The sequence below is a fragment of the Mesocricetus auratus genome, unplaced genomic scaffold (genome assembly GCF_017639785.1).
Source record: "Mesocricetus auratus isolate SY011 unplaced genomic scaffold, BCM_Maur_2.0 Super-Scaffold_100020, whole genome shotgun sequence".
NCBI lineage: Eukaryota > Metazoa > Chordata > Mammalia > Rodentia > Cricetidae > Mesocricetus > Mesocricetus auratus.
The window spans coordinates 6,536,860-6,563,730 of record NW_024429201.1 but is presented as its reverse complement, the minus strand read 5'-3'; the positions used below and the strand labels follow the sequence as shown (position 1 = coordinate 6,563,730).

The window sequence follows — 26,871 nt, the reverse complement described above, 5'->3', positions numbered from 1 at the left end:
GGGCCCTTAGTTGAGGTGACAAGGAGACCCTAGAGGTCTGGCCCTCATGGAAAGCAGTGACTTTGGGGGTTGTTAGCTTCACTATGGTGTCTAACAGTTCCCTCTGGTATTTCCATGCTGTCTCCTAAATTCTACAGAACTAGGGGACAGCCAGGAACAGGTGATGGGAAGCTGGTTGAAAAGGTTGCTTTAGAAAAAAAGAAGAAAAAAACCCTAATTTACCTAAGCACTAGCCACTGGGCACAACATGAAACCAACTCCTCTTCCCAATCCTGCTGAGGTGGGAATCTGTTTTCCTTCAAGGCATATCTGGTCTGCAATCCCCATTCTCGAACATTTTCACGCTCAAGCCAATGCTTCCTCCCCGTGCCCACTCCCCACTCAGCCCCTGTCAGTGCAGATGCTTTACAGTTTACTCACTGTTATCCACCACTGCTGGGAATATCTTGATACTTAATCCAGCCAGTGGGTGCAAATAGCAGTAGAAGGTGTGTAAATTCCTATTCCTGATGCTTGTTTACACTTAGCTGATGGGAGTGGTCCTGGAAAAGTTCGCCTCACCCAAAGATGCCCATTCTGAGACATGTCTCTTTCTAGAAGACTCAGATTCAGGGGCAGGCCAGCTGTAAAGAGGACAGCCAAATGCTAGGATAGCCAGCTAAGACCACCAGGGTTTTAGAGAATTTGCAAATACCCACAGTAGGGTTTTTCAGAAACTGGAATAAATGTCACTACCCCCGCCTTTTTTCTGGGGCAGTCTTTTATCTCAGGTTGGCCTATTGACCAGTATGTAGCCCAAGCTAGTCTCAAACTCGTGGTAATCCCCCTGCCTCAGCATTGTCACTTTTCTTGATCCTTAAAAAATATGCGTAGACAGCATTCCTGGAGAAGTTGCAAGGATCCAGGTCAGAGCCAAGCTCTTGACTGCAGCAAGAATGAGAGACCAAATGAGAGCCATACGCCCAAATCGACTGTTGTTCAGATTTGAGGACCCTCTAGAGCCTTCTGGGGAATTTTCTGAGTTCGTCTTTGGCGACTGCCACCCCACATTTATTGTGTGCCTTGTGTCTGGGGTGGTAAGAAAAGTCAAAGAATCGTTAACTTTCACAACTCTGCTGTCCATAAATTGGAAGGCTAGGGACCGGTGGAGCCCGCCCTCCCTCCGCTCAACTCCCCTTCCCTGCCACCTTCGCCTGGCACAGCCAGGATGTCGCGGCGCCAAAGGGCGCTCGCGGGCCGGGCCCCGCGCTCGCTCGCTCGCAGCTCCCGAGGGAAGCCGGGTTGCCAGGTTGGTTAACGCCTCCGCCCGCGCGCAGATTGTCCCGGGCTGAAGGCGCCACCTCTGGCGCTCAGGCGCGAGTCGCCCCTCCCGCGCTGTCCTTCTCCCCGAGGCCCTCCCTCCCTCCGCTCCTTCCACGCGCCGTCGCCCATCCCAGGCACCAACAGGTGCAGCAGCGCCGGTGTGGGTCGCCATCCCAGGATGCAGGCGTGCGAGGGCAGCGCAGCCGGACGCCGGGCCTTCGACAGCATCTGTCCCAACAGGATGCTGGACCTGTCGCGGCGGCCCCTCGGCAAGCCCGGGAAGCCGGAGAGGAAGGTGGGGATGCTCTCCGCGGTCCTGGCTCTGGCAGAGTCTGCCAGCCCCGCGTCCCGAACGCTGACCTGAGCTCCTCGTTTCTGTGCCCGGCTAGTTCGTTCCTCCGTGGAAACCCTTCTCGGGATGCGGTGGCGACAGCCCAGTGTCGGTGTACGAGGATCCCCCTGACTCCGAGCCCGCTGCGCTGCCAGGTGAGCCCCGGGGCAGCTGCCCGACCCCCAGTTATCCATGCCGGGTGGGTGCGGCACACGCGGACCGCAGCCCCCTCCCCCCGGGCTCCGAGGTCCTGGTAGAGGGCCCTGGCGGCGATCTGGCAGAGAAGCTTAGGGTTCGCTGGGTGCGTGTCTCCCGATCTCCCCGCGCAGCCCTCACCACCATAGACCTGCAGGACCTCGCAGACTGCACCTCGCTACTTGGCTCTGAAGCGCCGCCTAGTGGTGATCCGCCCGCCTCGCAGGTACTCTTTCCCTAGCTTTGGATCTTGGCCTCTCACAGACCCAACAGCAAAAGTGGTGGGTTTATTTCCTCAAGGTCTCAAGATAATCTGGGAGCACAGGCACATTCAGCATGTTGCAGGAAACCAAGCACCCCAGGTCCCAATTTTCTCCTCCTTCCTAGTATGTGATTAAGCTCAGAGCCGGTTTGGCCAACTCTTATTCAGGGTCCTTTCGTCATTCTACTGAACAAGGCAGCCCGGAACTGGCGGACACAAGCTCACAGAATAACTATTGTTTGTCACCCGCTTCCGGCCCCTCAGGGACCATTTGTATTTCGTGGATACTAAAGGAGTGTCGAAGTCACAGGGGAAAAGGACAAAGGACTCAATAAACAAGCTGGTAGAATAGACATTCTGTCTGCTGAGATGGACATTTGGCAGCTGGCTCCCAACATTCTAGACCCTTGCCATCGTGGGGAAGAGAGAATTCCCTCTTTCCACTCTAAATCTTCTCCCGACTTCATCCCGTTTCTTCCTCTTGCCATGTCAGCACAACCCAGCCAGAGAATGGAGCCTCTCAGCTCTGGGGTCCCAGAGGCCGGGGACATGAAGTGCCCGGAAGGACATGTGGTCTTAACCAGGTGAAACACACGGGAAGAATAGTACTTCCGGTCTCCTAACAGCAGGGGCTGAGACCACGAGGTCCATGGGAACAGGCCCAGAACAGAACTCGGGAAATTCATGACCGCTATGAAGAAGTAGCTGAGCAGCATATCTGAGCCAGCCGTTTACCTTAGGAAGAGCTCAGGGTACCAGGATGGTGCCGAGAAACAGAATCTTAAGGCAAGTGAGTGACCTTAAGGGAGTGACCACTCCCTGCAGAGGCTGCCTAATTCTTTTTAGGTCTGATGTTCAATAAAGAGAGGCAAGGCTGGGGCCCTGTCACCTGACCCAAAGCCTTCAATGTCCAACAGGTGCTGAGGTCAGCTGTTCACTTTTGTTTTCCATGAGGGAATCTGTTACTTTGAAAATAGGGTCCGAAAAAAGGTTAGAGTCAGGGTAAGTTTCGATTCCCCAAAATTTATGGAAAGAAGGGATTTAGGGAGAGCAGAGTGATTAATAATACAAAGGTAAGAATCAGTAGGGGAGTCAGAAGATATTTCTGGTGGGTGTCTGGGATGTATCCCTTCACACTATGGTCCTAGAGATTCCTTTGCCCTTTCTAACTGACCTCCAAGGACAATGAAGCCGCAGGAAAGAGCAATGAGAAGGCATGGCCATGCCAGCCTCGACACAGGCCTTGGGCAGTTCATCCTCTTCCGGATTCTCGCTCAAAAAGAAGAGGAAGAGGTGACCTGTGGACCCGGCTGCTTTGCATAGTGGTGGGAGGGGTAACTGAGAGATTACATAGATAGGAAACCTTGACTTGAGATGATGTCCATCCCTTAAGAGACTGGGAAGACGCCTGGACCCTCCACCCTTTTGACATTTCCTTCTCTCCCAGACACCTGGAAACCTTGGTCAGGCAGCATGGAGGAGTATCCCACCTTAGGTGAAAAGCCCACTCCAACTTTTAAAGAAACTGAAAAAAAAACCCAACAACAATAACAACAACAACAAAAACAACACACACACACAATAGAGGCTATAGCTGCTACAACCCCTTAAACATACCTGTCCATAGTATCCCTGGCCTCGTTGACCACACCATCACCCTTCCCTTTCCTTTATGGGTGAAGTGGTTGGCACTTTAAGCCTATTGGAGGCCTGGTGTCTGTGCTGCTGTTAAAGCCAAGCTCCCCGCTCTTAGACAGGTAAGGGTGTGGGGGCGGTTTAAGTTGGAATTGTAGTTCCATGGGTGTACAAAGGCTATCAACAGGTGTCAGCATGGCTGCCTGACGACCCACCTGTGAGAAAGCTCAGATGGGCTGTCCAAATCCCAGCTGGCAGTGGGGGGTGGGGGTGGGAGGATGGGGGGCTGGGGGTGGGGAATGGGGGGGTGGGCTGCTGCACCTGTTGGTATTTGAGGTTTGCAGGAGCAGTGCTCATGCTTGCCAACCCAAAGGAAACCTACCATTCTGTGGGGGGAGACAAAGCTTAAATTTTCTGCTTGTGAATCAGAGTGCATGCAGACTAGCATTAGAAACTTCAAGGACACCTGTCTGTCTAGAATTGTTCTCCGAAGCCCAGACGCAGTGGTGACTGGCTCACACGTTGCTTGTTGCTTTGTTCTAGAACCCCTCCTTGCAAACTGAAGAAGATTTCAACCTGCAGAATTTCAGAGACACAGTGGATGATCTCATTGCAGGCAAGTACAGACTCCTTGCAGTTAAATGACAGTAGGGAGGTCACCTACCAAAGTCATATGCTCGTCACAATCTGTCGCTGGCCAACCCCTCTTTAAGGGGTTGAGTTCTCCCTAATTGAGGATATTCTCTCCCTACAATGGGAAAATTATGTCGTGTAGTCTTTAGGCTACGGGTTTCTCAGTGTGGGTTCTGGGAATGAGGTCCCCACATTGTGATATGGCGGGACAGAAGTTAAATGACAGGGGTCTACAGAGAAACAAAACCCTGCATGGCTCCCAGGCCCCGGGAGGTTTGCCTGATTTCTTTCAGATTAGTTCAACAGGAGCATAAGAACAAAACAGAGAGAAAGACCAGGGATCGTACACTTTGCCTTATAAAGAAAAGCTCACACAAACCCAATGTCTGGGTGGCATTTTGCCCTGTGGCTCGTTGGGCACAGCCTGGAGCAGCCACCCCAGCTCTTGCTTTCTCCCAGATTCATCCTTTGATGTCACCTCCCCTGACAGACGGTGACTTTCCTTTTTCCCCTTGCGATGTTTCGGATGTTTCATCTTTTGGGTCCTGCCTCTCCCCGTCGCTGGGCCCACCTGCCCTGGGATCTCCACCACTGCTGCCCACCCTGCCCTGCGCTCCGGACCTGCCACCACTGCCACCACCAACGGAGCAGTACTGGAAGGAGGTGGCCGACCAGAACCAGAGGGCACTGGGGACTGCTCTCATAGAGAATAACCAAGTGAGGACTCAGGTGGTAGGAATCTTGGGGTGGGGACAGGGCACAAGTTGGCAGCTGTAAAGGTTGGGGTGTTCTTGTGGGGGTCCAGTGGTTCTGACAGTCGGTATTGTTCCAATGGCCCAAACTGGTTCTGAACTGGGTAAATTGAGAGGATCGCACCCCACCAGACTTCCTTCCTCTTTCTTTCCGTTTTCCTTTTCTTCTAGAGTCAGGGTCTCCTGTAGCCCAGGCTGGCCTCTAACTCCCTATATAGCAGAGGGTGACCTTGAACTCCTGATCCTCCAGACATGATCACCATTTCCAGTTTATGGATTATGAGGGACCGAATCCAGGACTTCACGAATAAATACTCCACCAAAACAGAGCTACATTCCCACCTCTTTCTTTTCTTGAATGCACACACAGTCTTGCCTGACTCTCCTGCCTTGGTTTCCCCTAGTGCTGGGATTACAGATGTGCACCACTGCTCTGAATTCCCATCAGGTTAGTAATAGTACTAACAATATTCATGGAAAGTCTTCTATGCGCCCAACTCTGTGCCTATCAGTTTACTTTCTTCTCTCATTTAGTACAACACAGACGCTAGACAATCTCACTAGCTCCATTTTATAGATAAATAATCAGAGACATAGAGTGATTGAACTTCAGAAGGAAAACCTAGACGGGCCCATTGTCCAAATCAGTACTCCTGGTTACTACCCAACAATACATCAAAAATTTTTACTTTAAAAAATTATTTTCCATTTTCCATACCAACCTCAGTTCCCCCTCCCCTCTTCTCCCGTCCCCACCCCCTTCCACCCCTTACCCACTCCTCACAGAGGGTAAGTCGTTCCTGGGGGGGTCAACAAATTCTGGAATACCAAGTTGAGGCAGGACCAAGCCCCTCCTCCCTGTATGAAGTCTGAGTAAGTTTCCCACCATAGGGACGGGCTCCAAAAAGCCAGTTCGTCCACCCGATATAGGTCCTGGTCCCACTGCCAGCCTCCAGCCCCCAAGACCAAGCCACATAGCTGACACCCACATTCAGAGGGCCTAGTTGGGTCTCATGCAGGTCCCCCAGCTGCCAGTCCATAGTCTGTGAGCTCCCACTAGTTCGAGTCAGCTGTCTCTGCAACACACTAAACTTTAACTAAAATACAGTTCGTTACAACTTTCTCTTCTTCCTCCTCCTCCTCTTCCTCCTCCTCCCCCTCCTTTTTTTTTTTTTTTTTTTTTTTTTTTGGTTTTTCGAGACAGGGTTTCTCTGTGGCTTTGGAGGCTGTCCTGGAACTCGCTTGGTAGTCCAGGCTGGTCGCGAACTCACAGAAATCCGCCTGCCTCTGCCTCCCGAGTGCTGGGATTAAAGGCGTGCGCCATCAACGCCCGGCTCTCCTTCTTCTTTTTTAAGTCAAATAACTGGCAACTGTCAGGCGAACAAAGGCCCGTGGGCCCCCGGTCCTGATGATGTGTCGGGGTCTGAGTTTAATTCCTGAAGAGTAGACCTAGCACCGTGGCCTCTCTCTGATGTTAGATGTCCTACTGCAGCTGCACGTGACGCTGACGCAGAAGCAGGAGGAGATCGCCTCGCTCAGGGAGAGGAACGTGCAGCTGAAAGAACTCGCCAGCCGGACTCGGCACCTGGCCTCAGTGCTGGACGTGAGTGGACATGCGCGCGGGACACAGTCGGAACTGTAGCAGTGCGCCTGTGTCGGGGTCCCGGGGTGTCTCTTGTGTAGCGTGCCCGCCCGGGGCGCTTTCTGCCTGCGCAGCTCCAGGCGAGTCCTCCTGGCTCCAGGGCTCTTCATCTTTTACAGAAACTGATGATCACGCAGTCCCCAGCAGAGACCTTCCAGATCAAGGCGACGACGAAAAGGAGTCTGGAGGAGCTGTTCTGTACTGCGGGGCAAGAAGGTCAGGGTTGCTCGGAAGTGGATGCCATCCTCAGGGACATCTCCCAGCGCTGCGATGAAGCCTTGCAGAACCACGACCCCAAGCGGCCCCGGCTGCAACGAGAGCCAGGCAGCAAAAACCTGCATGGTGCCTTCCGAGGCCTGCACACCGACTGCAGCGCCAGCTCGGTGAACCTGAGTCACAGTGAGCTGGAGGAGGGTGGCTCCTTCAGCACGTCCATCCGCAGCCACAGCACCATCCGAACTCTGGCCTTCCCCCAAGGCAAAGCCTTCACCATTCGGACAGTCACCGGTGGTTACAAATTCCGCTGGGTTCCCAGCTGAGCAGGGATGCGGTTTCCCCTAAAACACTGCCCTGTGTCCAGATGGAAGCGTCTGCAAGCCAGTGGGAATAGGTAGAACTATTTCCCACAGCTGGTTTCGAGAATTCTCTGCAAGTGAATGCCATTGTGAAGCCAGTTTTCAGGAACAAAAATGTTCCTGAACCGGTGATACCCGTGCACTGAAAAGGTCTGCCCCTAAGCACTGTCTGTTCCTCACCGTTTCGCGGTGAAATTGTGTATATGCATGCATACGTGCTACAATACACACACATCACAGTCCAACTTAAAGGTATTTATTTTCTAGTGCTTTGATTTTTACTTGTTTGAGACAGGTGTCACGTAGCCCAGGCTGACCTCAGACTTGCTGTTTTGATGGCTTTGAACCCTTCTGCTCCCACCCCCTGAGCGCTGGGATAACAGGTGCTCACCACCACACTTAGCTAATTTCAGCTGTGTTTTAAAGTCATGGAATGCTGCAAATTTGTAAGAAGGAAGAATACTGCAAAGAAATGATCCCCCTCCCACACCAAAAGGTCTTTCTTGGAACCATCCAATCACCAGTCACGTACAGATTCTAGGTCCAGAAGCCCAGTATCTAGATGTGTGTTTCAACACATCTGACTCAATTTCCCTGGCTTTGGAGTGCACCTGTGTCACTACTGAAACATTTTATTTCAGTTGGAAAAAAAAAAGAGAGAGAGAGAACAGGCAAGGCTACACAATTAGGTAAATGCTGATGCAGAACAGAGGCCAAGCACATTTGTTTAAATAACCACTCCCCACAATTTGGTGAGGTGTGTCACAGCAGTTAAGAGTGCTGGTTGTTCTTGCAGAGGACTGGAGGTTAGTTCCCAGCATTCATTTAGACGGCTCCAGACCCAGGGGATCTGACTTCCTCTTCTGGCTTGTGTGGGCACCTGCAACTCCTAGAACGGACATGGGGACACACACAGACACACAGACACAGACACACACACACACACACACACACACAGAGACAGAGAGAGAGAGAGAGAGAGAGAGAGAGAGAGAGAGAATTCTTTTATAAGATTTAAATGGCAATGTCTCCATGCATTCAGCTTTATCAGTACAAACAGAACAACCACAGCGAAACCAAACTTGGGAAGAAAGGCCTTTTTAAAAAAATGTTAATAATGTTTTCTTTTGTGTTCATTTGTGTTTTGCCTGCATGTATGTCTGTGAGAGGGTATCAGAAGCCCTGGAACTGATGTTACAGACAGTTATGAGCTGCCATGTGGGTGCTGGGATTTGAACCCAGGTCCTCTGGAAGAATAGTCAGTGCTTTTAACCATTGAGCCATCTCTCCAGCCGGAAAGGCTTGTTGTTTTAAGCAGATGATTACACTACACAAACTGGGCCGCTCACTGTGCTTTATGCGTTGTGGCTGGATCTTCTAAGCAAAGTTTGGTGAACTTGGCTTTGAGTCTTCCCGTCCTCTAGTCCCTTCTCCCACTCTGTTCTGAAATGACATGAATGGCACATGTGCTTCGTCTCAGCCTCCACAAGTCTCACCCTGAGGCTCCCCTGCTCTCTGGGCTCAGCTTGGGCAAGCCTCCAGACACATTGCATCATAGTGCATAGCTGGCTCTTCAATCCAAGTGGGAATATCAGGTGGCAGGTGGGTTGGTAAGGTGGCAAGACCCGCTCCTCCAGTTTGTCGTCTGGTCTGTTATCTGTATTTAAATAGCCATTTAGAAACAAAATAATTGATAAAATAGACCATATTCCCTCATTTTTGTCTAACAAATGGTCCGAAAAAGTGGGTTGTTCCCATCCCCCATAGGCTCACATATATAGTTATCATAGATAGGATCATAAAAACAAAACAATAACAAAGCCGAAATGAAATAAATAAAACTTTTTACACCTGTCATGATTTGATTCTCATGCTGAATTACCTTCAGTGACCACAATGCGTTTGCAGGTTTCATTTACATCTTATGCCTAGATTTTAAATAATCATACTGCCATTGCCTATGATTCTCTAATCACCATGCTAGTGACCAGCAGCTCTGTTTTCTACTACTTTTAAATATAGTTATTATTTTTAGAAATTCACACATGCACACAATGTATTTGATCATATTCACCCTTATTCCTCCCCCAACTCCTTTCAGGTCTACCCCCATTCCCCACACATCTTAACTTGCCACGTTCTTCCTCTTCGGTAAAACTCACCAAGTCCAACTATGCTTCATCCTTGAGGAGAAAACACTCTCTTTTGAATGAACGGCCCAAAAGACAAACTGTGTTAGTTCATAGTAGAGTCTAGAAACTAGGTTCTGCCCTCTACCATATTTATTGAGAATGGATGGGAATCTCTTTTCCACAGATCTAAGAAAACAGTCAAAGAACAGACTTTTTTTCTGGGAAGAGATAACTAGCAGCAAACACTTATTTAAGTGCTGTGAGCAAACAGAAGGGTGAAGAGAGGGTCCTAGCTTGGGCTGCATACAAGACAGGCCGGGAGCATCAGCAGCTGCTTATGTGTCAGTTTGGCGCCTGGAAGTCTGAGATCAAGGTGGCAGCTCCTTAGCTTCTTCCTGGTCTGCCTATCACTATTGCTGGAAAAACATTGTGGTTGGGAGAGAGTTCAGGTCTCTTCTTAAAGAGTTCTAACCCCATCACTGGTGTTGCAAACTATAGCCATCTTTGGAATCTAATTACCCCACCCTCAATCTCCAAATACAATCACTTTGGGAGCTAGGGCTCACTTAAACAGAGGAGTTTAGGGGAGACATAGATATTCAGTTTATAGCAGATGGTGACTTTTGGGGGGAATGTACTAGTTTAGATGAGGTAGTTTGGTCAGAAAAGGTCACTCAAATAGGTAACATGTGAGGGCTTAGGTTATGGATCTGTTGGTAAAGAACATGCCTGGTGTGCATGAGGTTTGGGGTCTGCTCCCCTGAATCTACCAAAGAACATAACAAGAGAATTTGGACAGAGACAGAAGAAGCTTGGGATGAGCATTACGGACATGTAGGTGAAGTGTAGCTTAGGCAGAGGGAGAAGGAAATGTGAAGATCCTGGGGTCAGACTGCTGCCTGGCTTGGTGGGCAGTAAGGATGCTAGTGGGACTAAGCCTGAGTGAGCTTGGGGGTAGGCACTGAGCGGAGGGTTAGTAGGGCCTTTCTAGATGTTGTGAAGACATCCGTATCATCGGGAATGAAATGGGAATCCATAAGGGGGTTTTCATTGAAGAGTCACATGAGATCACCTTAGCTTCATTTCCTCACAGTGATGGAGGTCAAACCCTTTTGTATGTCAGGGAAGTACTTACAGAGCGATGTAACTATTTTTTTTTCGAGACAGGGTTTCTCTGTGTAGCTCTGTAGAGATCCGCCTGCCTCTGCCTCACAAGTGCTGTGATTCAAGGCATGTGCCACCACTGCCCAGCTGACTCAATCATTCTTAAAAAGATGTTTATCCATCCTTTACACAGACACCTGTTCACACTTGTGTAGGTAACAGCAATTTCCAATATTTACTTTCAAGTTGCTTAATCAGAAACTAGGTGAATCAGATCTGACAATTAATTGTGATTACTTGTGTACTTCAAAAAGAAATCCATAGATTTGCTCAGGGTTTATGCAAACAGCTAAGGAGGAATTAGAAACTGCCCTTAGTTATAGGATGTGGACATTTCAATTATTTCTAGGACATTCCATGGTTGAAAGTAAATACAGATGAATACCAAGTTCTGTGAAAGGTAAGAAAAGCTTTGAGCACTATAATAACACCTAACTCTCCAGGCTTCAGGATTTGTAGTGCTTTTATTTCTTCAAAAAATACAAGTTCCTACTCCTGAAAACACCTCTGGGGTTGCTTTACAAATTCACAGAAGTTCCCTCTTTTCTGGAGCAGACTTGTTGCACAGGGATCGGTGTGTGGTCTGGGTTGCTCTCTCCTCTGTCCTCTTCCAGCCATCCCCACCATAGTCACCTGTCCCTATCTATGTCCCCACCAACAGCAGACAGAGACCGGTGACTGCTTTTGTCAGATCCATTGAGGCATAATTCACACCATACACCTTTCACCTATTTAGAATTTGCTATTTTCAGTACACTCACAGTTTTGAAATTACCCTTACCATCTAATTTTAGAATAATTTTCTCCCCAAAGACAATCTGAGAGAGCATCCCTCATTGTGGAATGGGCTTCCAAAGTCCATTTGTATGCCAGGGATGAATACTGATCTACTACCCAAGGCCCCATAGATTGCCTAGGCCTCCTCACTGATACCCACATTCAGGGGGTCTGGATCAGTCCCATGCTGTTCTCTCAGTCATCAGTCTGGGGTCCAAGATCTCCTCCTTGTTCAGGTCAGCTGTTTCTGTGGGTTTCACAAGCCAGGTCTTGACCCCTTTGCTCATCAGTCCTCCCTCTCTGCAACTGGGTTCCAGGAGTTCAGTTCAGTGTTTAGCTGTGGGTGTCTGCCTCTGCTTCCATCAGCCACTGGATGAAGGCTCTAGGATGGCATATAAGATAGTCCTCAATCTCATTATCGGGGAAGGGCATTTAAGGTAGCCTCTCCACTATTGCTTAGTTTGCCAGTCGGTGTCATCCTTGTAGATCTCTGGAAATCTCTCTAGTGCCAGATTTCTCCTCAAACCTATAATGGCTCCCTCTATTGTAGTGTCTCTCATGCTGCTCTCCTCTATTCTTCCCCAGACTCAATCTTCCTGCTCCCCCATGTCCTCCTCTCACCTCCTCTTCTTCCCCTCTCTCCTTCCCAGCTCTCCCCTCCCCCATACTTCCAATCCCCTTAGGAGATCCTGTCCCATTCCCCTTCTCTGGGGTACCTTGCATATCTCTCTTAGGGTTCTCCCTGTTTCCCAGACTCTCTGCTGTGGGATTGTAGGCTGGCACTCCCTTGATCCATGTCTAAAATCCATAAATGAGTACATAACATGTTTGTCTTTTTGTGACTGGGTTACCTCACTCAGGATAGTTTCTTCTAGTGTCATCCATTTGCCTGCAAATTTCAAGATTCCATTGTTTTTTTTTTTCTGCTGAGTAGTACTCCGGTCTAGTATCTTCTTAATGTCTTTGGCACTAGGAGAGGAGTTGCCCCCAAGGGCGGCAAGGAAGGAAGAGGCATGTTGGCTGCTGTGGACAGGTCTCATGCGTGCGACCTCATCGGCGTCTGGCAGCGAAAAAGCTCAGTTCTATTTCTTTTTTCATCACACCTAAAAATATTTGTATGGTGAAAATATTTTAGATTCTTGTCAACTGCTTTTTTTCTATGAGATAATGCATATTTTTGTCTTTTGTGCTATTATTGTTACCTTGTCAGGTCCAGAGATTCTTGATATAAGTCAAGTCAATCAGAAATTCTATTTCATTTATTTATTTATCAGAAAACTACACTTAGGACTGAGGGGCTGAGAGATTTGTAGCCATTTTGATGAGTCTAAGATCAACAACTTGGTAGCATAGAACTTTGGAGGTGAGCGTCATTTTGGAAGGGGACTGCGGTGGAACGTCCCAGGTAGTGGCCATCAGTGACCAGAGCCCTGAAGCTTAGAACAACTACTGTGCCCGAGAGGAGCAAGCGAAGCCTTCCATGTACGTGCACAGTTGGTTTGTGGGGTGTGGAATGATGTAGGACCCGGCACCGGCAATTAGCTGACATACAGCCTTACTCCTTTCCCCTGTGCATTAGCTGACATACAGCCTTACTCCTTTCCCCTGTGCATTAGCTGACATACAGCCTTACTCCTTTCCCCTGTGCATTAGCTGACATACAGCCTTTCTCCTTTCCCCTGTGCAATTAGCTGACATACAGCCTTACTCCTTTCCCCTATGCATTTGCTGACATACAGCCTTACTCCAGACGTAGGAGCTGCTTTAGGGATTGAATGGCAAAGTGTTGGTGCTTGGCTGAAATAATTGTTTTTTCTCAATAAACTGAAAGCCCTGGGGAGCAATCAATAGTAGCTCTTGTTCATACCACAAGAGTAGTCCGTGCTGTATAAGGTCTCCTAAATACAAGGGAATTTCTAAGAGTCAGAAGCATAATGCAAATTCGCTTTTTCATGCTTTTAAAGGGTGTGCACATGTGTGTGAATGAGAGACAGACAGACAGAGAGAGAGAGAGAGAGAGAGAGAGAGAGAGAGAGAGAGAGAGAGAGAGAGAGATTCATTGATTAAAAGGTGGGTAATTTCTTTCTCAGGACAGGGTTTCTCTGTGTAACAGCCCTAGCTCTGGATGCCCTGGAACTCACTCTGTAGACCTTGAACTCACAGAGACCCACCTGCCTCAGCCCCACAAGTTCTGAGATTAAAGGCATGTGCCACTACGTCCAGCAAAAGGTGTGTAGTTTTTAATAGTAATCTTGAATTCACAGGAACATTGAGTGGAAGTCACAGACAAAGCAGCTCCATGTGTCTCTTGACGCCATGCATTCACAGCCTCTTCCATTGTCTGTGTCCCCACCAGAGGGACACATTTGCTGCACTTGACAAATCATTGTTATCATCCCAACTTTGCAGTTTCCTTCAGGGTTCTCTCTCAGCACCGTGCATGGGTTTGGTAAATGAATTCTGATACTCATCTGCCAGCAGAGTATTAGCGACAGTGGTTGCAGAGCCCTGAACAAGCTTTGTAGCCACTTAATTGCTCCTTCTCTTTAATCTTAGGTGATCTCTGGTTTTTCACTGTCTTCATAGTTATACATATCCCATAATTTTATAAAATTGAAATAACATATTATAGCCTCATGAAGTTAGTTTCTTTCATTTAGTAATATACAATTATGTCTCTTTTACGACTTTTTATAGATCTATAGCTTAATTTAATGCTAGATAAAATTCCATTATCTCCATGAACCACAGTTTAATCACTCACCTAGTGACAGACATCTTGACAGCTTCTATGTTGTGAGAAGACTTTTCCTTGCCAGCGCTTGGTTTGTCACCAGCAGTCCCCTGGGCTCTGCTGCGTTGTAGTCCCCAAATAACACACAAGACGCTATATTAATTATGAAGCTGTTGGCCTTGCTTGTTTCTTACTGGCTAGCTCTGACTTAAGTATTTATCCCTTAATTGTTAATCTAAGCATTTCTCTTACTGGAGAAGTTTCCGGGCTTCTTATCCCTATGGCGGTTACATCTTGACTCCCTGTGTTTCTCCTACCCAGAGTCCTCCTGGACTTCTAGTCCCACCTATCTTGCTTCCCTATTGGCCAACAGTGCTTTATTGACATATACACAGGACTTCCCCAACATCTCTTTTCTGTTTAAACAAAAAGAAAGGTCTTAACTTTAACATAGTCAAATTATATATAACAGAAACCATCAGAAACAGGAATCATCCTATATATATAACACACATCAGATCCCATACAGGTTTGCTGGGTCCTCTGGCACAAGGCAATGATGAAATTGATCGTTTATTAATAGGTAATGTGTTGGAAGCTTCAGAATTTCATAAGAAACACCATGTTAACAGCAAAGGCTTAAAGAAGGATTTTTCTATCACCTGGCAACAAGCCAAAGAAATAGTAAGAAATTGCCCCAGTTGCTCATTCTACAATCAAACTCCATTACCAGCAGGTTGTAATCCTAAAGGTATTCACAGAAATGAACTTTTGCAAATGGATGTATTTCACTTCTCAGAATTTGGCAGTTTGAATCATGTACACCATACCATAGACACGTTCTCAGGCTTCCAATGGGCTACTGCCCTCAGCTCTGAAAAAGCTGATTCTGTTATTACACAACTCTTAGAGGTGATGGCTGTTATGGGTATACCTAAAACAATAAAAACTGACAATGCTCCAGCATATGTCTCCAGTAAATTGGAACAATTCTTCAAATATTATAATATAAAGCATGTAATTGGTATACCTTACAATCCCACAGGACAAGCAGTGATTGAAAGATCTAACCAAACCTTAAAAGAGATGCTTCATAAACAGCCAGGGAGAACAAAGACCCCTGAACACAGGTTACATAATGCTTTACTAACATTGAATTTTCTTAATGCTGATGAAAAAGGACAAACTGCAGCAGAAAGACACTGGACTACAGAGAAGACTTCTGAACTGAACCAACCGGTGTATTTTAAGGATGTTATGACCTCAGTCTGGAAACCAGGATATGTGTTACATTGGGGAAGGGGTTATGCTTTTGTTTCCACAGGAGAAGAAAAGCTTTGGGTTCCATCAAAATTAATTAAGATTCTATCAGAACAGAAGACATCTCAGGAGGAGGAAAGATAACAGCTCATCTACAAAATCATATTCTACCATGGGTAAAGTGACCTCCTAAAAGGAAAGAAAATGTTTTGTTTTTTGTCTTCACAGGTAAACTCAGCAAAGAATACTGGACATATAGATTTCTGAAGAAGAATGAATAGCTACCCTGAGGACCATCAAACAAACAATAACTCACTGTGTGGTATCAAAGTCTAAATCTCTGTATATTGTTTTTTATAGTACCCTTTTATCTTTGTTTCTTCATATACTTCAGTCCCCATTCATTTAACTGAAGCTGGCTTTGGAGTTGGATTGACTCTCCTACTCTAAATTCAAGCATATTATTTAAATAAAATTCTGAATTTCTGAATTATATCAAAGAGCCATTGATATAAGACAGAAGAAAATAAAATTAGGGACTGCTATCTGTGGATTTCTTTTTCTGAAAAGTCTAATCTCCTTCATGTTTACCATCTTCCCTATTGTCACCTCTTCCAGTATGCATACATATAAAAGTTAAAATATTTCTTTGTTAACATTAATGTTTGAGTTTTCCAGAGAACAAGGGATTTCCTGACAGCAATCTTCAACTGCTTCAGAAAGAGAATGAGGATTCACTTCCTTGATTCCACTTGATTCGACTGGATGCATCTGAACTGCCCCACATCATCGACTCCACCTGACAAGCACTATATTGGCTTGAAACTACATCACTCGACACAACTCCGGACCAAGGAACTGAAACAGCACACCTTCTACAATCTGGCCAGAGCTTCAGATGAGAGCTTGAATCAACACTAGAACTCCAGTCAGGAACTTCAATCAAGCATCTCCTGCCAAACAGAGGCTGTCTGATCTACTGAAGATTTTGTTACACTAACATTTTTCTTCTCACAGGTCTCCATGAGATTGTCATTGTCCCATCTCAGCAGGAAGTAGTTTTGAGAATTCCACGCCCTCTCTCCCTACTATTGATATTATAGGATACTTTACACCTGTTAGTGTTAGTTTTCAATTATTTTAGAGTTGGGATTGGAAAGAGATGTTCAGACTTGGGTGTTTCTTTCAGATAAATTTAGATTTAGATGGGATAGATGTTTGATACATTTTGTTCATTGACACAAGTTAGTTGTTTTAAGTTTAAATATCCTTTTTAGACTAAAAGGGGAATTGTAGGAGGAAAACAACTCCGCCATTAACCATGTTAAAAGCAAAATCATAAAAACCAAAGGTGTTTTTGGTAATCAAGAACCAGCCAAGGGGGCTGGAGAGATGGCTCAGTGGTTAAGAGCACTGACTGCTCTTCCAGAGGTCCTGAGTTCAATTCCCAGCAACCACATGGTGGCTCACAACCATCCATAATGAGATCTGGTGCCCTCTTCTGGCATGCATGCAGGCAGAACACTGTATACATGATAAATAAATAAATCTTTAAAAAAGAAAAAGAGCCAGCCAAATTCCTGATAGTATGAGTAAGAAGGACAAAGTGTGTACATTGTGTTCGAATGTGTGAGACAGACGTGTACACACCTGAGGGCCTGTAGTGGAGCCTTGAGGCTGGTGTTGGGAAGTCTTCCTAGATTTTCGTCCATCTTATTTCTCTTACCGAACCCAGACCTTACCAGAAGGTGGGGACAGTCTAGACAGTATAGCTAGCCAGCTTCTTCCATGGCTCTTGTCTCTGCTGGAATTACAGGTCACTGTCATGTCTACTTGGCATTTATGGGCTCTGGGGATCAAAACCTCAGTCCTGCTTGTACAACAAATGTTTTACCTGATGACCCATCTTCCCAGCCTTAGAACAACTTACTTAACCAATATAGTGTGGAAGAGTATTTTAACAAATTTTAATGAATCATTGTTTTCTATAGCTATTTTTTTTTCAAAAAGGAAAAATGCTAGGAAGTAAAAATAAGGCATTTCTTTGAAAATCCAGCCATTTGTGCCTTTAGGATGGTGATACAATTTTGAGTTATGTAATCTAAGATAAATATTGAAAGCTGTGGATTTAAAAGAGGACAGTAAACAAAGAATTGAGAAATTGGAATGAAAATTATTTAACTTGAAGGGAAAGCTTAAAAATGGCTTTATATCCCCCAGCCATTGTCTCTTAACCTGTCACTCTCACAGTTTGTGTTGGAGGTGTGACCCTAAACCTTCTCTTCCCTTGTCTCATTGCTCCCAAAGGAAAATTGACCTTTTCCCGAGCTGGGACTCAATCCCAGGGCCTTGCCAAGTGCTCTACCATGGAGCTAGCTCCCCAGCCTAGGACATTCTTGTCATTTTCACTGTCTCCTCTGTAGCTTCCCCTGTTTCAATAGGTGGTGTGTGTGTGTGTGTTTTAAACTGGACTGTGTGGCATCAAATGGAGAGAGAGAGGAGGTGGTGTCTATGGTCACTTTTTATAAACTTCTGAAGGAGCAGGCAGGTGGGCAACTGCAAACTTCTCTAGTGTGCTACTGTTTCCTATTCCCATGAAGAGGAATTTAAGGGCTGTCCTCCCCTGTTCTCCTCTAGTAAATCAGGTCCTTGTGTATAATATTACTGAAAAGTAAACACGATTGTGTTGCAATTATAACCCACTTGCTAACTTGTACTTGCATGGAAAATGTTAACCCAGGGCTTCTGTGTTTACACAGGTATGTGTGCTTACTGGGGCAGTCAAATTGGCAGTGTTTCCTTTAAGAGTGATGATCGGATACCGTGTGGAGCAGCTGAGAGACAAGTTTTCAGTACTACCGTGTAGATTAAGCTTTAAGAATCTCACAGTGACTATTATTTTAATAAAGAATGCAATAGAACTGTCATTGCTACGGTCCACTGACAGTTTTAAGCCCAGTATTGGGATCTACAAAAAGCTGAGACCTCCCTATTTCTAATGATTTAGAAACTTCTGCACTTTAGAAAATTGACCTGAAATAGCAATGGCATTCCTTCACCCACAGCCACCTCACACCCCCAGAGCCCTTCCATTTTAGGACTCAGAATGCAGCCTGTGAATAGTGAGTACTCCAAGCCCTCAGTCCAGTCCTTAGCCCTAGCAAAAAAAAATCTCACGGTGATGCTAAGAGCCCCAGTATCTATTAGTGCACTGGATACATGTATTCAAATTACATAGTCTAAAACTGAGATCTGCTGTAAAAGTTAGGCTTCTCCAATGGTGTAACCATTTTCCCTCCTTTTGAGGCAGGATTTCTCAAGTTATCTAGGCTGACTTTAAACTCTTTATGTATCTTGGCTGGCCTCAAACTTGCTATGCTCCTGTCTCTGAGTCCTAAGGGCTGGGATTACTGTGTGAGTTGGGATAATTTTAGCTTCTTGTACAGTGAGATCATTGCAAACATTTAGGTTGCTTGAATCATATCTTTCCATAGATGATAACAAAACATCCCAGTTTCCTTACACCTTACTCAGCTCAGTCTGAGTGCAGGGTGCAATAAAAACACCTTCGTTAGATGTTTTTCTAGTTCCCTTTCCTATTTCCTTTTATTACCTCCTCCCTCCTTCTCTGCTACCCTTCATTCCTATAGCAGGCAAGAGAAATAAAGGGTCTTTCTAAACTCCCTAATAACCAAAAGCTTATCTTCTTATATATTATCCTAAAAAGAAAGTTTATACTTTTATTTTTCTAGAAAAATCAAGTAATCGTATAAGTTGGAGCCATGATTCTCTGTCTCTCTGTCTCTCTCTTTCACTGTCTCTCTCTTTCACACACACTTTAAAAATATTCTATCACTGATGCAGACAAGGTCAGATTCTAGTCTGATGCCATAAATTACTTAAGAGCCTTAGTAGGTGGTGATGTACACCTTTAATACCAGCACTCAGGAGGCAGAGGCAGATGAGTTGGAGGCCAGTTTGGTCTACAGAGTAAATTCCAGGACAGCTAGAGATACACAGAGAAACTATCTCAAAACAAAACCAAAGTGCTTAATACAGTATCTGATAATAGTATTTGATTAAACATTAAATTTTAGATTTTTTGTTTTTTTTTTTTCAAGACAGTGTTTCTTTGGGTGTATCCCTGGCTGTGTTGGGACTCACTCTATAAACCAGGTTGAACTCAAGCTCATAGAAATCCACATGCCCTGTAAATTTTAGATTCTTTAAGGAAAATGATATTTAGATAAAATTCTCCCTCAGGAGTTAATGGTGGGCTGGGGGTGTTCAGTGGTAGGACCTGTGTTGAGCATGTGTGAGGCTTTGGCTTTGATCCCCAGAACACAACATCACCAACAAGAAGTCAACGGACGTAGTTATTACAGACAAATTGTTTGGTTTCTGTAAGGAAAGGAAATGAATCAAAATGGAAAAAAGCAGCTAAAGTTTATTAAAAAACATCAGCGTTCCTTAGATGTGCATATATTGCACTTTAAGAATCTGTTAAGAGCCCCAAAATCCTGTATAGGCTATTAAATGGAGCTACTGCTTCCTGAGCTCACAGCACCGCCTTCAGGGAAGAGATGTGCTCACCTGGATTTACTCCAAATGCATCCTCATTGGATTGAGTACCTGAAGTGCAGGTGGAGTGTGACCGCATTTGTGTTCATTGCCATAACAACATCTGCTGTGTCTCAGCCTGGCTATGTTCATTGCAGCAGATCAGTCTCTTAGCCTTTAGTTTTAAAAGAATGATATTGCAAAAACAAATCTGATTATAAATGAAATGCATATAATCCCTAATTTGTTTTAGAACACCACACTCAGAAAGTCAGATGTAATGGGATCTCTTTGTCACCAAGCAATTTGGCAGTCTTACTCCACTGTTTATTTATTCCTTAAGGACCTTTTCTATCATTTCCCATCAACAACAGAACATTTCTTTTAGTGTTTGAACCCAAGGATGAACATCCAAGGGACCAGAACGGACTAGATTAAATAACCAGGGGAGGAGAAGGGAAGGAGCAGCCAGTACTGTAAGGGGTTGTATAGTCCTGTAGTGCCCTGGCCTCTAGAGATGCCTCTGACCACTTCACATGCAGATAACATGATCTGAGATGTGCGACAGGTATGGAGGGAACAGGAATTTGAGGGCCTGAAACAAAGAGTTGTGAAGTATCTCCATACTTTTTATTGATCACATGTAGGAATGATATATTAAGATGAACATACATGTTTATTTTCACCTATTTTCTTACTATAAAGTTTAAAATTATATTTACGTGCCTCACACTTTCTCTTGTCTCCAAACCATCAAATTTCATGTTAAAAGGATAAGGAGATCAGGCTGTAATCTTTAGAAATGTCTTAATTTTCCACATAAGGGGATATAGAACTTAAAACAAAAATCAAGGAGAAATGTTTTCTCAAGTATGACCTACTTCATTAATAAGAGAAATGTAAGTGAAATATTTTTCACCAGAAATTATAGAGTATTATAAGTCAACTTTGTTCTCTTTAGAAAATATTTTGTTGTATATGATGTATGTATAATGTATATATGGTATATATGGATGATGTATATATGGTGTGTATATGATGTGTGTGTATATGGTGTATATGTGAGTACGTATTATATGCCTTTATGAAGTGTGTGTGAGTGTGTTTGATGTGTGTGTATGATTTGTATGTGCATGTATATGTGAGTGCTGAACATACCACGTGGGGGTCAGAAGAGAAATTTCAGGAGTTGGTTCTTTCCTTCCACTGTGAGTTCTGGGAGTCAAACTCTGGTGACCAGTCTTGCATGGGCGAGTGCTTTTCCCCACTGAGGATCTCACCAGGCCAGTTTTCTGGATATGTAATTATAATTATAAGAGATACAACTGAATAAAAATAATGGTAATAAATACTTTAGCCATTGACTAATTTCATCTCTCTCCCTCCCTCCTCCCTCCCTCCCTCTCTCCTTCCCTCTCTCCCTCCCTCCCTCCCTCCCTCCCTCTCTCTCTCTCTCTCTCTCTCTCTCTCTCTCTCTCTCACTCTATCTCTCTCAGGATTTCTCTGTGTAACAGCTCAACTATCCAGGAACTGCCTCTGTAGAACAGGCTGGCCTGGAACTCACAGAGATCTGCCTGCCTCTGCCTCCTGAGTGCTAGGATTAAATGCCTGTGCCACACTGTCTGGTGTAGTTACTTAATTTTTAAAAATTAAAAATCACACCATCTTCCCTTTTCCGCCCTTCCTTCAGTCCCTTCCATGCATCCTTAGCTTGTTTCCCTATTGAAACTATGAGCTCTTTTGCTATTGTTACAAATATAAATGCTTAAATACTGCAACACAACCTACTCATTCTGTTTAGCATTACTTGTATATATGATCTGGGGCTCACCACTTGGACAAACAATGGGGAAGCTCATTCCTGAGGAAGACTTTTACGTTAGTTTGTCTAGGGATTGGGCCTGTGAGATTTCCCCCTCTTACGTTAGTTGATCTATTGGTGTTGCCCTTGTTCAGCTCTTGTTCAGGCAGCCACATTGTTGTGGTATCATGGGTGAAACTTCTCTGTCTTTTCTAGGAGAAACAATCTCAACATATTTCCTGTTCCTCTGGCTCTTAGAATCTTTCTGTCTCCTCTTCAGCAATGTTTCCTGACCTTAGGCGCAATTGTGTTGTAGATGTATTATCATTTGGAGCTGGTTACCCCATGTCTACCTGTTCTCTGTATTTTAACTAACTGTGGCTCTCTCTCTCTCTCTCTCTCTCTCTCTCTCTCTCTCTCTCTCTCTCTCTCTCTCTCTCTCTCTCTCTCTCTCTTCTCTCTCTCTCCCTCCCTCCCTCCCCCTCCCTCCCTCCCTCCCTCCCTCCCTCCCTCTCTTCTCTCTCTCTCCCTCCCTCCCTCCCTCCCTCCCTCCCTCCCTCCCTCCCTCCCTCCCCCCCTCTCTCTCTCTCGGTATTTTCGAGACAGGGTTTCTCTGTAGCTTTGGAGGCTGTTCTGCAACTCACTCTGTAGATTAGGCTGTCCTTGAACTCACAGAGACCCGCCTGTCTCTGCCTCCTGGGTGCTGGGATTAAAGGTGTGCACCACCACCCTGCTCTAGCTGTGGTTTCTATAATGATCTTCATCTATTGCAGAACAAAAAGTTTCTTTGAGGTGTGTGAACTATACATGTGTGGACATAAGAATAAATACCTAGGATGCAGATTTAGTAAAGTGGTGGCAGTAGGTTCTCCTCTAGCATCCATGACCTCACTAGTCCAGGATAGCTGGTTTCCAGTACCAAGTGTAAGTTTCCTTCTGTTGAGTGGGCTTTACCCCCAGTTAGATAGCTGTTGGTTACCCCTAAGCTATGGGTGCCACTATTGCACTCTTAGTGTTATCAGGCCATTCTGGTCATCCTTGCGGTTCATATGCATTACAATTGCACTCTCAATAGTTTTGCAGGCTTCCTTCTTTCCTTCCTTCCTTCCTTCCTTCCTTCCTGCCTTCCTTCCTTCCTGCCTCCCTCCCTCCCTTCTTTCCTTCCTTCCTTCCTCCCTGCCTCCCTCCCTCCCTCCCTCCTTCCTTCCTTCTTTTTTTTTGGTTGTTGCTGTTTTGTTTTTTGAGACAGGATTTCCCTGTGTAGTGCTGCCTGTCCTGGAACTCACTTTGGGTACCAGTCAGGCCTTGAACTCGGAGATCTACCTCCTCTGCCTCCAGAATATTGGGATTAAAGGCAGGCACCTGGCATGCTTTCTTAAAAGATTAAATTTGTAGAAGATTGAAAAATATGAAGGCGAGGAATAAATTTAAAAATACTAAAATTTCAGGAAGTAATGGTAACCTCTTTTGCAACTCAGACAATGTGAAGGTTGTTATTCAACTTGTATTTCAGCCCTTGAGATTCACACCAGGCTCCTTAGTTATCCCTCTTTCCATGCACCCTCATGACACACAGTCTCAGAGTCTCAGCTGGGCCCCTTGAGATGAGGGAAGTGGCCTGAACTCAGACAGGAACAGGAAAAGTTGGAACTGTCCTGAACTCCACTATATGGTACCAAGCTACCAAGTCAGAAGTGAGATACTAAAGCTACCAATTTTGCTGATGACTAAGTGCTCTATGGTAACTTAGCAAATATGCAATAATATGTGGAGACGAAGTAGGCAGTTAAGGGAAGAAATTCCATCATTGCTTTAAGTGTGATGACTAACTTTAGTAGTCGACCCCTGGGGAGAGAATCTCTGTGAGGGGTGGTTTACAACAGATTGGTCTGCTTGGAGGTTATCTTAGTTTGCCCTGGGAAGACAGCTAAAACAGACCCCTTTTCCTCTGAATTGCTTTTTGTCAGGACATTTTATCTCAGGAACGGAAATGAAACAGTTAAACAATGAATGAAACGTGATCATCTCTGAAATGTGTTCCATGTAAGTTGAACATCAGACAGGGATACATTTTTCAACTTGAAGGAAATCACAACATGGAGAAAGGCACGTCTCTGTCTAGGACAGTGTGGGAAGCTGACTGCTCACAATAGTCTGTACACAGTGGGTTTATAGAAGTGAGTGCATATACCCAGGGCTACCTAAAGATTCTGTTTCTGACCTGGTGCTTCTGGTTGCTCTTTGATGCACCTGAAAGTGATGAGCAAGGCATCTGAGAGCAAACAGAAAACTGAAACAGAACACATGACGACACTCACAATTCTAACATATGTTGGTGGCATGATATAGCCAAAACTATTTTTTTAGATGAGACTTCTAGGTTGTCCCTAGATATTAGCTAAAGACATTGTTTTAACCTCTGCTAGAGGGGACTGACAATATCATGGTATGCTGGGTTAAATTTCCTCCCTTAAATTGTGCATTGGTGGGCCCAAAGGACAGGATCATAAAGAAAACTGTGTCTTAGAACCACAGAGGGAACTCATTGCACCCAAGGTTCTCTGTACCCAGCTCTCTGTGTGTCTTGAGGCTTCCTAGTATAGTTAGGGGAACAGGGTCTAAAACAATAAGCAGTGTTTAGCAAAGTTAGTAAGGCATTCTCCTGGCATTCTTCTTTGACCCATATACCATATGTTAGTGTTTAATGATGGAATGCAACCTGTGTGTAGAGCACAGGACACTGCAGAAGCACCCTGACCTTTGGAACTCACAGCTGCTCTCTCCCTTTCCCACACACCTTACTGGATGGAGGTGGTAAAGCTACCTATTTTCTGGGCTATTTCTTAGAATTGACTTGCAACAAGCCATCTTTTGGGTTTCTTTTCTTCTTTCAAACAGAAGTTCCTGTAGTCCAGGCTGGCCTTGAATTTGCTGCTGTAGTTAAGGGTGACCTTGAACCAACAGTCCTCTTGCCTCTGAGGTCAAGGTGCTTGAATTACAGGTTTGCATCGTCAGGCTCAGTTGCAGCAAGCCATCTTGAAGGCTGAAGTAGCCTGGGACAAAGAGCAACTTCCCTTGTGTTTGCTGTAAAAGCAGTGGTTCCTCCATGCTAAGCACTCCCCCTTCTAGTGCAATCCACCGTGGGTGCAGGCATCATCTATTTGGGACCCCTGCTCTGTCTCGTCCCTGTGAGATTTAGGAGGCAAGGTGAGTTAATGGACACGTGATGCTTATGTTGTTTTGTCTCTGACCCATGAGGCTTGTGTCTCCTGCTAGCATACATGAAAGCAGCATTAGGCTATTTAATTAGGCTACAAGTGGAATATCAAAACTCAGAACCTGAAATTTGTATTTAAACTATTGCATGTTTCTTGGTTACTTTTTGGGGGAGGGCTTCATTTTCACCACTGTTAGGTGACTGATTGTGATGTCCTAGGTATGTCGTACCATGTTATCAGTCAATCTAGCATTGTGGAGCCATCTTTTCTTGAGGGGGGGCTGTCAACAACATTTGGCTATTTTTGGACTGTGACCAAACAGAAGTAGAAAGCACATTAACTCTGTCTGCTCAGTCTTAATCAGTAACTGGACTTGGGAGAGGAGTAACTAGACCTGCAAATCAAAGGCAGAGCAGGAGCAACTAGACCTGCAAATCAATGGCAGAGCAGGAGCAACTAGACCTGCAAATCAATGGCAGAGCAGGAGCAACTAGACCTGCAAAGTCAACTAGACCTGCAAATCAATGGCAGAGCAGGAGCAACTAGACCTGCAAATCAATGGCAGAGCAGGAGTGTTTGGCCTGTTCTTTTCATCATGGTTCCATTTTATTTCTTCAGAATCATTATCAACTCATAGTAGCTAAAGGGCACTGACAATAACCAGAACCCATTTACAATTGGAGATGTGCTACTATCCAAAGTGGTGTCCCTTACTTTTCCTAGCAAATCTTCTTAGACTGTAGCTTACTGCACCAATCAGAAGACTGCTTGGTAAGTGGAGATCTGGAACATATTTAAATGTGGGCTCCCCAGTGACACCACTGAAAAGTTTCTGCACCCCATAAGCCTCTCACAGCAATCCAAATCAGACCAAATCAAATCAAATTAGAAAAAGCCCAAATTTAATGGATACAATGCTCAGATATGGCTTTCCATTCTCCCTGCCCCACCCCACCACAGGGGATGGGAAAAAGAGACTGGAAAACCATGTGTCTATTTTCTGGGGGATAGTTTAAATATCCTATGGGAGTGACCTTGAGCATCTCTGGGGAGAGGTCATCATTTTGTGGGCTTTCTGAGATGCAGCAGGATTTGGAGAGAGATAGGGGAGGGGGCTTGGGATGGAACTTGCACCAGAACATTCCAGATCTTTGGGTATATGGATGTCAGGGGCTGGGTGAAGCATCCACCATACCAATGATCATTATTGTACTAGCACAGCCAGATGGATTCCTCTGACTTAGTATATTTTATTTAAAGAATTGGGCTGGAAGTTTAAAATGCATTCATAGGATACACATTGGCTACCTACCCTGTGTTACACATCTTCTGTACTTTGGTGCTGAATATAAGGATGGTGAATTTTGCACAAACTCATTATGAAGACATATTACTTCAGCCAGGGTGTGGTGGTGTACACCTTTAATCCCAGCACTCTTGAGTTCAAGGCCAGCCTGGTCTACAAAGAGAGTTCCAGGGTTCCAGGACAGGCTCTAAAGCTACAGAGAAACTTGTCTATACACACACACACACACACACACACACACACACACTGTGAAACAGTCTGCAGGTTCCCTTTCCCCAGTGACACAGCAGAAAGTGTGTGTCTTGGATCCCTGGATTTGTTGACGTTGGACAAGATCTTACTATGTAGGCCTAGCTAATCTGGAACTTCCTATGTAGGCTAGGTTGCCCTCAAACTTCGAGATCTGCATGCCTCTGCTTTCCTAACTAGAGTTAAATAGATTTTCAACCTAGAGCATTGTGGAGCCAGCATTTCTTGGGGGAGGGGGGTCAGCCACATAACCTGATTTTGTCTATTATATTAATACAATATTGTACTCAGTTTAATATTTGCCTCACATCACCTTGAAACTATGGGGGAGTCTCTGGGTAGT

The 26,871-nt window shown here is 45.3% G+C and overlaps 1 protein-coding gene and 1 long non-coding RNA gene across 3 annotated transcripts; one reads left to right on the top strand and one right to left on the bottom strand.

The window, feature by feature from the left end:
• The first annotated feature begins 1,244 nt into the window (after positions 1-1,244).
• On the top strand, positions 1,245-7,572 carry Mcidas (multiciliate differentiation and DNA synthesis associated cell cycle protein). 2 transcript variants are annotated; one of them, XM_005065530.3, is made up of 7 exons: positions 1,245-1,597; positions 1,692-1,788; positions 1,963-2,054; positions 4,269-4,351; positions 4,826-5,075; positions 6,603-6,713; positions 6,872-7,572. In XM_005065530.3, exons 1-7 carry the CDS (start codon positions 1,481-1,483, stop codon positions 7,289-7,291), a joined length of 1,170 nt encoding a protein of 389 aa, XP_005065587.1. In that variant the 5' UTR covers positions 1,245-1,480; the 3' UTR covers positions 7,292-7,572. The 2 variants fall into 2 exon arrangements, with proteins under 2 accessions (XP_005065587.1, XP_040585009.1); XM_040729075.1 differs by having other exon boundaries at positions 1,248-1,597; positions 4,269-4,341; positions 4,849-5,075.
• Positions 7,573-12,277: 4,705 nt separating this feature from the next.
• LOC121133108 lies at positions 12,278-21,241 on the bottom strand. The gene is made up of 4 exons (XR_005869839.1): positions 21,113-21,241; positions 19,988-20,129; positions 14,165-14,254; positions 12,278-12,503 (listed from the first exon to the last, which is right to left on the bottom strand). It is a non-coding gene; the product is annotated as an uncharacterized LOC121133108 (long non-coding RNA).
• Positions 21,242-26,871: the final 5,630 nt, after the last annotated feature.